Source organism: Micropterus dolomieu, linkage group LG12 (genome assembly GCF_021292245.1).
Source record: "Micropterus dolomieu isolate WLL.071019.BEF.003 ecotype Adirondacks linkage group LG12, ASM2129224v1, whole genome shotgun sequence".
Lineage (NCBI taxonomy): Eukaryota > Metazoa > Chordata > Actinopteri > Centrarchiformes > Centrarchidae > Micropterus > Micropterus dolomieu.
In genome coordinates this window covers 9,418,911-9,427,158 of record NC_060161.1, presented here as the reverse complement: position 1 = coordinate 9,427,158, position 8,248 = coordinate 9,418,911, and the positions used below count along the sequence as shown (strand labels likewise).

The following is an 8,248-nucleotide window of genomic DNA, read 5'->3' as shown; positions in this document are numbered from 1 at the left end:
CAGTTGTTTGAGCAGGTGTCGTTGTCGCTTCAGTTGTTGGAGCAGGTGTCGTTGCTTCGGTTGTTGGGGAAGATGTCATTGTTGCTTCAGTTGTCGTCGCGGGAGGTGTCGTTGTTGGAGCAGGTGTTGTTGCTTCAGTTGTTGTCAGGGCAGGTGTGGTTGTTGCTTCAGCTGTTGGAGCAGGTGTCGTTGTTGCTTCAATTGTTGGGGAAGATGTTGTTGTTACTTCAGTTGTTGTTGGGGCAGGTGTCATTTTTGAAGCAGTTTTTGGAGTAGGTGTCGTTGCTTCAGTTGTTGTCTGGGCAGATGTGTTTGTTGCCTCAGGTGTTGGAACAGGTGTCGTTGTCACCTCTGTTGTTGTCAGGACACTTGTTGTTCCCTGAGTTGTTGGATATGTCGTTGTTGCTTCAGTTGTTGTGGTGACAGTTGTCGTTGTTGGAGCAGGTGTTGCTTCAGTTGTTGGAGATGTCATTGTTGCTTCAGTTGTTGTCCGGGCAGGTGTGGTTGTTGCCTCAGGTGTTGGAACAGGTGTCATTGTCACCTCAGTTTTTTCAGTAGGTGTCGTTGCTTCAGTTGTTGGGGAAGATGTCGTTGTTACTTCAGTTGTTGTCGCGGGAGGTGTCGTTGTTGGAGCAGGTGTTGTTGCTTCAGTTGTTGTCGGGGCAGGTGTCGTTGCTTCGGTTGATGGAGAAGATGTCGTTGTTGCTTCAGTTGTTGTCAGGGCAGGTGTGGTTGTTGCTTCAGCTGTTGGAGCAGGTGTCGTTGTTGCTTCAATTGTTGGGGAAGATGTTGTTGTTACTTCAGTTGTTGTTGGGGCAGGTGTCATTTTTGAAGCAGTTTTTGGAGTAGGTGTCGTTGCTTCAGTTGTTGTCTGGGCAGATGTGTTTGTTGCCTCAGGTGTTGGAACAGGTGTCGTTGTCACCTCAGTTATTGCAGTAGGTGTCGTTGCTTTAGTTGTTGGGGAAGATGTCGTTGTTGATTCAGTTGTTGTCGCGGCAGGTGTCGTTGTTGGAGCAGGTGTTGCTTCAGTTGTTGGAGATGTCATTGTTGCTTCAGTTGTTGTCCGGGCAGGTGTGGTTGTTGCCTCAGGTGTTGGAACAGGTGTCATTGTCACCTCAGTTATTGCAGTAGGTGTCGTTGCTTTAGTTGTTGGGGAAGATGTCGTTGTTGCTTCATTTGTTGTCGCGGCAGGTGTCGTTGTTGGAGCAGGTGTCGTTGTTGCCTCAGTTGTTGGAGCATGTGTCGTTGTTGCTTCAGTTGTTGGAGCAGGTGTCGTTTTTGCCCCAGTTGTTGGAGCAGGTGTCGTTGTTGCCTCAGTTGTTGGAGCAGGTGTCGTTGTTGCCTCAGTTGTTGGAGCAGTTGTCGTTGTTGACTCAGTTGTTGGAGCAGGTGTCGTTGCATCAGTTGTTGGAGCAGGTGTCGTTGTTGGTTCAGTTGTTGGAGTAGGTGTCGTTGTTGCCTCAGTTGTTGGAGTGGGTGTTGTTGTTCTTTCAGTTGTTGGAGCAGGTGTCGTTGTTGCCTCAGTTTTTGTAGCAGGTGTTGGTGTTCCCTCAGTTGTTGGAGCAGGTGTCGTTGTTCCTTCAGTTGTTGAAGCAGGTGTCATTGTTTTCTTAGTTGTTGGAGCAGATATCGTTGTGGCATCAGTTGTTGTGAGGGCAGCTGTTGTTGTTGCTTCAGTTGTTGTTGGGGCAGGGTTCGTTGCTTCAGTTGTTGAAGCAGGTGTTGTTGTTTTTTCAGTTGTTGGAACAGGCGTCGTTGCTTCAGTTGTTGAAGCAGGTGTCGTTGTTTTCCCAGTTGTTGGAGCAGGTGTCGTTGTTGCTTCACTTGTTGGAGCAGGTGTCGTTGTGGCATCAGTTGTTGTGAGGGCAGGTGTTGTTGTTGCCTCAGTTGTTGGAGAAGGTGTCGTTGCTTCAGTTGTTGGAGTAGGTGTCGTTGCTTCAGTAGTTGGAGCAGGTGTCGTTATTGCCTCAGTTGTTGGAGAACGTGTCGTTGTTTCCTCAGTTGTTGAAGCAGGTGTCGTCGTGGCATCAGTTGTTGTCAGGGCATTTGTCGTTGTTTTCTCAGGTGTCGTTCCTTCAATTCTTGGAGCAGATGTCGTTGTTGCCTCTGTTGTTTGAGCAGGTGTTGTCATGGCATCAGTTGTTGTCGGGGCAGGTGTCGTTGTTCCTTCAGTTGTTGTCGGGGCAGGTGTCATTGTTGCTTCAGTTGTTGTCTGGGCAGGTGGCGTTGCTTCAGTTGTTTTTGGGGCAGGTGTTGGTACTGCCTCAGTTGTTGTTGGGGCGGGTGTCGTTGTTGCTTCAGTTGTTGTTGGGGTTGGTGTCGTCGTTGGCGCAGTGGTTGGAGCAGGTGTCGTTGCTTCCGTTGTTGTTGGGGCAGATGTTGTTGCCTCAGTTGTTGGAGCAGGTGTTGTTGTTGCCTCAGTATTTGTAGCAGGTGTCGTTGTGTCAGCTTTTTGAACAGGTTTCGTTGTTGCCTCAGTTGTTGGAGTAGATTTTGTTGTTGCTTCAGTTGTTGGAGCATGTGTTGTTGTTGCTTCAGTGGTTCTCGGGGCAGGTGTCGTGGTTGCCTCAGTTGGAGCAGGTGTCGTTGTTGATGGGGCAGGTGTCGTTGTTGCTTCAGTTGTTGGAGCAGGTGTCGTTGTTGCTTCAGTTGTTGGAGCAGGTGTCGTGGTTGACTCAGTTGTTGTCGGGGCAGATGTTGTTGTTGCCTCAGTTGTTGGAGCAGGTGTCGTTGTTGGTTCAGTTGTTGGAGCAGGTGTCGTTGTTTCTTCAGTTGTCTGAGCAGGAGTCGTTGTTGCCTTAGTTGTTGGAGCAGGTGTCGGGGTTGACTCAGTTGTTGTTGGGGCAGATGTTGTTGTTGCCTCAGTTGTTGGAGAAGGTGTTGTTGCCTCAGTTGTTGGAGCAGGTGTCGTTTCTTCGGTTGTTGGAGCGGGTGTCGTTGTTGCTTCAGTTGTTGGAGTAGATGTCGTTGCTTCAGTTGTTGGAGTAGGTGTTGTTGTTGATTCAGGTGTTCGAGAAGATGTCGATGTTGCCTCAGTTGTTGGAGAAGGTGTCGTTGTGGCATTAGTTGTGTTCGGGGTAGGTGTCGTTGTTGCCTCAGTTGTTGTTGGTGCAGTTGTTGGAGAAGATGTCGTTGTTGCTTCAGTTGTTGTAGGGGCAGGTGTCGATGTTGCCTCAGTTGTTGGAGCAAGTGTCGTTGTTGCTTCAGTTGTTGTTGGGGCAGGTGTCGTTGTTGCTTCAGTTGTTGTTGGAGCAGGTGTTGTTGTTGCCTCAGTTGTTGGAGCAGATGTCTTTGTTGCTTCAGTTGTTGGAGCAAGTGTTGTTGTGGCATCAGTTGTTGTCGGGGCAGGTGTTGTTGTGGACGTAGTTGTTGTTCGAACAGGAGTTGTTTTTTCTGCTGTAGTTGTGGTTGTCAGAGACGGTGTTGTTGTTGACGAAGTTGTGGTTTTTTCAGTTTTCATTGTTTTTTTAGCAAGCGTTGTTTTTTTTGCAGTTTTGGGAGGTTTTGTTGTCCTTGTCACTCTTTCATGACAAACAGGTTTCGTTGCTTCAGTTGCTGGAGCAGGTGTTGTCGGGACAGTTGTTGTTGCTTCAGTTTTTGAAGCACGTGTCGTTGTTTCTGCTGTTGTTGTGGTGCACAATAAACATTATATTATACCACATTATACCATCTAACCTAGCCAAGTGAAGTGGTTCCTTGACAAAAAACACTTTTTTTATTTTTAGAAATTTATAACTATGTCAAAGAATATTCAAATTTTTTACTTTTAGATTTGTGATTTGCTTCCCCCATAAATGCACCACTATTATTTTTTCTTGGATTATTACCAGAATTTATCGGTTCATGCAAAGACTATGGTCTTCTTTAGTATTCCTGTAATTCAAAAGGATGACCACATACGGTTTACCTTTTGTCTAAGTGTGATACAAGACTCCTATTTGTCTCTGTATGAGAAATATTCTATCCACCTTTACTTAATGTTTGGTCATTCCTAATGTACAGTGTGTGGGAGTTTTTCTTTGCCATGTAACAGAGTAAATTATATAATTATACAATATTTTAATGTCAATACTTATCACCTGTTAGTTACACGTTAGACCTCCCGTGTCAATATATGAGAAACGTTTGTGATTTAAAATCTTTACCCCTACATTTCAGTGAACCCCTCTCTTATTAACAGGGTCTCCCTCCCTCACCTCTTCCCTTTTGATCTACTTCACAGAAGAGGTAGCGGCATCGTGACACTGTACGTTGCTAATACATTCCTGTGTCATTTAACTTGTGTAAGGGCTCAAGCTGTAACACGACAATTGACCAGAAGATTTTGTATTTACATCTGTTGTCAGGTTTCTGTTGTTGAATAAATTTACTCTCCCTTTGGTTCAACTTCAGCCCATGTAACCAGCCCTTGGTTGTACTGAACGGTTCAGACACAAAGATGCGACCTCGGGTACGGGAGATAGACGCGCTAACGAGCAGGCTAAAACCCATGGGTGCTAATGATGGTAAGGCGTCAGGGAGTGAGGTTTACTCACTGCAAAGCCTTACTGGCTATCATTGTCGTTGCACCCACACCTTTTCTAATATTTTGTAGAAAGAGGGAACAGGTTTAAAATCACTCAGCTTACCCATTAGAATCAGGACAACTGATATGATCCATGTGGTGCCCATCTTGTTTTCACTTGAATCTATAAAATCAAACAATACAGTAACTTACTTCAGAAAGAAAGAGCATGTGATAACCTTTTGCACTACAGTTGCTAGCTACTATAACCACTGCTTTCACTATAATGTTAATGTTGGAATTTCTATGAGAATACAGTGTATTACAAAATGTCAATGGATAATATTTACAACAATCAAACCTTTATATGATTTTTTTGTTCCCTGTATCTCTGTAGATTTGTATTTTAAATGAAACAGATTATTTAAAAGAAAATGTCATTTCTACCAGTATACAACTTCAAGTGCAAATGATTAATTATAGGAGTATTTTTATCCTTTATAACTGAATGTGCAAAAAACACACAAAGGCATGGGATTTGATGTAAATAACAACTACAATACCGTATGTGTCCCCCTCATAATTACCCTGACACCAAATACATTTTACACTTTTAAACAGCGTTGATAAAATGCTACTTTTACTCCTTTGAAACGTATCGGGGGTTTTTTACATTGTATACATTACATTTTCATTAATGTCAAGTTCTGAAAAAATACCATAAGAAAATAACCACACTGATAAATCTTGGCCGTACTATGGACCAAAAGATTACCAGCACTGTTTCAAATTCTAGTAAATGGGTAGAGTGGCTATTATTTATTTGTTGAAAAAATTTCCCAACACAACACCTAATTTCAGTCTCCTAAAGCCAATGCAATACAAAAACAAAAAGAAACAATGTAAAGTGCTCAGAATTACAAATATTGACAAATATTTTGCTTCCCATATTCCATCTTCAATTTCTTGAGTCTTTAGACTCTAAATCTCCATCAGATTAATTAGAGCTGATAGAATACACATGTCAACATGTACTACTTCAAAAAGCAGAGTACTTGAACATGCAGGTGGGCTGAGTGAGGAAACTTTGATCTTTAACAAACCTAAACACTCACACAATATCTTGATATTTCATAAATTATTATACTTTTGTTTATCTGAATTAATAATAGGATGCTGGTTTGTTTGTACCTAAACCAGTGCTTTATTCCACCAAACTATAAAAACAAAGGCAGATGTGCCATGATAATAGAGATGGGAAAATACTTAAGTAGCACTTGTAATTAGGGAATAAACTACAATATCAGAGAAACTCTACTAATAATAAGCATTTTTTAAATGCTAATGAATTCACGTGGCAATTACTTATTATCACTTTAGGTATGTGGTAATATGCATGAATTACACATAATTTACAAAGAAATAGAAATGCATACAATATGTAACATGTAAAAAAAAAAAATTAAAAAGAAGAAAAAACATGTATTTTCTTAAAACTGTACTTACCCACAATTAGTTATAATATCCCTTTCTCTATCTGCATCAGTTATTTGTTTTAAAACTATGTTGGTGTCTTCCACTTCTGTCTAGTTCATAGGTGATACTGTAAAGCTGTCACCGCATGTGACAGTCAACATCTATTAAGGCCTTTATATTGGAATGGAGGCTTACCATGTGACACATACACTATAATTACTTCAGAAATGTTGATGTGTGACAAACACATATCACCAGATAGAGAATTTCTAATCTAAATTCAAGTTATTGTTTTGGCTCTGAATTATTGCACACGCCCTTTTTTTGTCCTGCTGCAAATGGAATGCTGAAAGAAGTTTCACCAGCGTGACAAGTTATGACAATGAAATAAAAAGTCAGAGTGAGGGCTGGTGCTGAGGTGAAGCTGTCCTTCAGCCTCTAGAAAACATATTCTTCCTGCAGAGTCTACTGAAACTTGACATGAGGGAGGTTAAGGTATGCAAATGTGTGGCAATAGCACTGAAGTTAATGATTAAACGTCTTAAAAAGTTTTCAAACCCCAGAAGTCATTTAACCAATTTACAACTGGTGGACCACTCTGCCACAGCACTGTCTTCAGCAGGGTACATCAGGATGTGGTCGGCGGAGAAAAGAACACCCAGGGAAGAGACACTAGAGGCATGAAACGTCTCGGGTTACGTATGTAACCCTTGTTCCCCGAGAAGGGGAACGAGACACTGCGTCGGTGACGACACTATGGGAACGCCCCTGGGCGTGGCAGGGCTGAACTATGAATGAAACTACTCCAATCCTATTGGTGTTACTAGAACGGTAGTGTGTGACGGCGTAACCGGAGGGGGTATATAAGCACGCCGGCACATAAGACACATTAGCCCCTTTCTATGAAGCAAGGCACTCCAGGCGGGGTGAGGTGTGGTGGACCGACGCAGTGTCTCATTCCCCTTCTCGGGGAACAAGGGTTACATACGTAACCCGAGACGTTCCCCTTCGAGGGAACTCGAACTGCGTCGGTGACGACACTATGGGAACGAGATACCCACTTAGGCCTCACCGAAACCCCGCCTGCCCCCAGCGTGCAGAACCTGATGGCACGACTAGGAGGAGAGCGCACGGGTGCCGGGTGCAGAAGGCAGGTCCAGACTGTAAAACCGGATAAAAGTGTGTGGGGTGGCCCAGCCAGCCGCATCACACAAATCCTGGAGTGACTCCCCTGCGAGGAGGGCCCTAGAAGCCGCCATGCCTCGAGTAGAGTGCGCCCTTACGGCCATAGGTGAAGGCAAACTGATAGGCCAGGGAAATAGTCTGAACGATCCAGTTGCTGATGGTGTGTTTAGAAGCGGGGAGCCCAGCCTTGGGGGACCCGAAACACACCAGCAACTGGTCTGCTTTCCTCCACCGGGAAGACCTCAAAGTGTAAATACTCAGTGCTCTGACAGGGCAGAGCAGATGAAGTCTCCCGTCCTCCGCCGTCACATGAGGTGGGGGATGAAACGCCTGCAGCACCGTGGACCCTGCCAGTCTGGCCGGAACCTTAGGGACATAACCTGGACAAGGGTGCAGGATGGCCCTGACCCTCCCCGGGGCAAACTCCAGGCATGGGGGAGACACCGACAGTGCCTGGAGATCCCCCACCCTCATCAGAGAGGTGATAGTAAGGAGAAAGGTCATTTTAAGGGTCAGGTGTTTGGCCTCAGCCGACTCCAGGGGTTCGAAGGGGGCCTCAGCCAGCGCTTCGAGAACCACTGCCAGGTCCCAGGTGGGAACCCTGGAACGAGTCACGGGTCTCATCCTCCGGGCTCCACGGAGGAAGCGCACGACCAGTGGAAGCCTCCCCAAGGGCCCATCACTCAGAGGGGCGTGGAATGCTGCAATGGCAGCCACATATACTTTGAGCATGGACGGGGAGAGGCCAGCGGAGAAACGGTGCTGGAGGAACTCCAGTATCACAATTACCGAGCAGGTAACTGGGTCCACCGCCCGTTCTCTGCACCAGGTGGTGAACACATTCCACTTTAGGCCGTACATCCTTCTCGTGGACGGGGCTCTGGAGCTGAGCAGCGTTTCGACTGCTCCTGTTGTCAGACCCGCCTCTAAGAACTGCGCCCCCTCAGGGGCCAGACCCATAGCTGCCACAGGGCGGGGTGCGGGTGAAGGATCTGGCCCTCCGCCTGGGACAGCAGGTCTTTCCTCAGAGGGACCTGCCAGGGCGGGCCCTCGAGGAGCGATATTAAATCCGAGAACCACACT

The 8,248-nt window shown here is 45.6% G+C and overlaps 1 protein-coding gene across 1 annotated transcript in view; it reads right to left on the bottom strand.

Annotated features, from left to right (window-relative positions):
* Positions 1-1,402: 1,402 nt before the first annotated feature.
* LOC123980766 (gamete and mating-type specific protein A-like) overlaps positions 1,403-8,248 on the bottom strand; it is a gene marked incomplete at its 3' end in the record, with an annotated part of 8,927 nt that continues 2,081 nt past the window's right edge. Inside the window, exons 2-3 of the mRNA XM_046065311.1 lie at positions 3,032-3,094; positions 1,403-1,453 (exon numbers count right to left, since the gene is read on the bottom strand). Of these exons, the coding sequence (XP_045921267.1) occupies positions 1,403-1,453; positions 3,032-3,094 (114 nt within the window). The remainder of the gene's footprint in view (positions 1,454-3,031; positions 3,095-8,248) is intronic.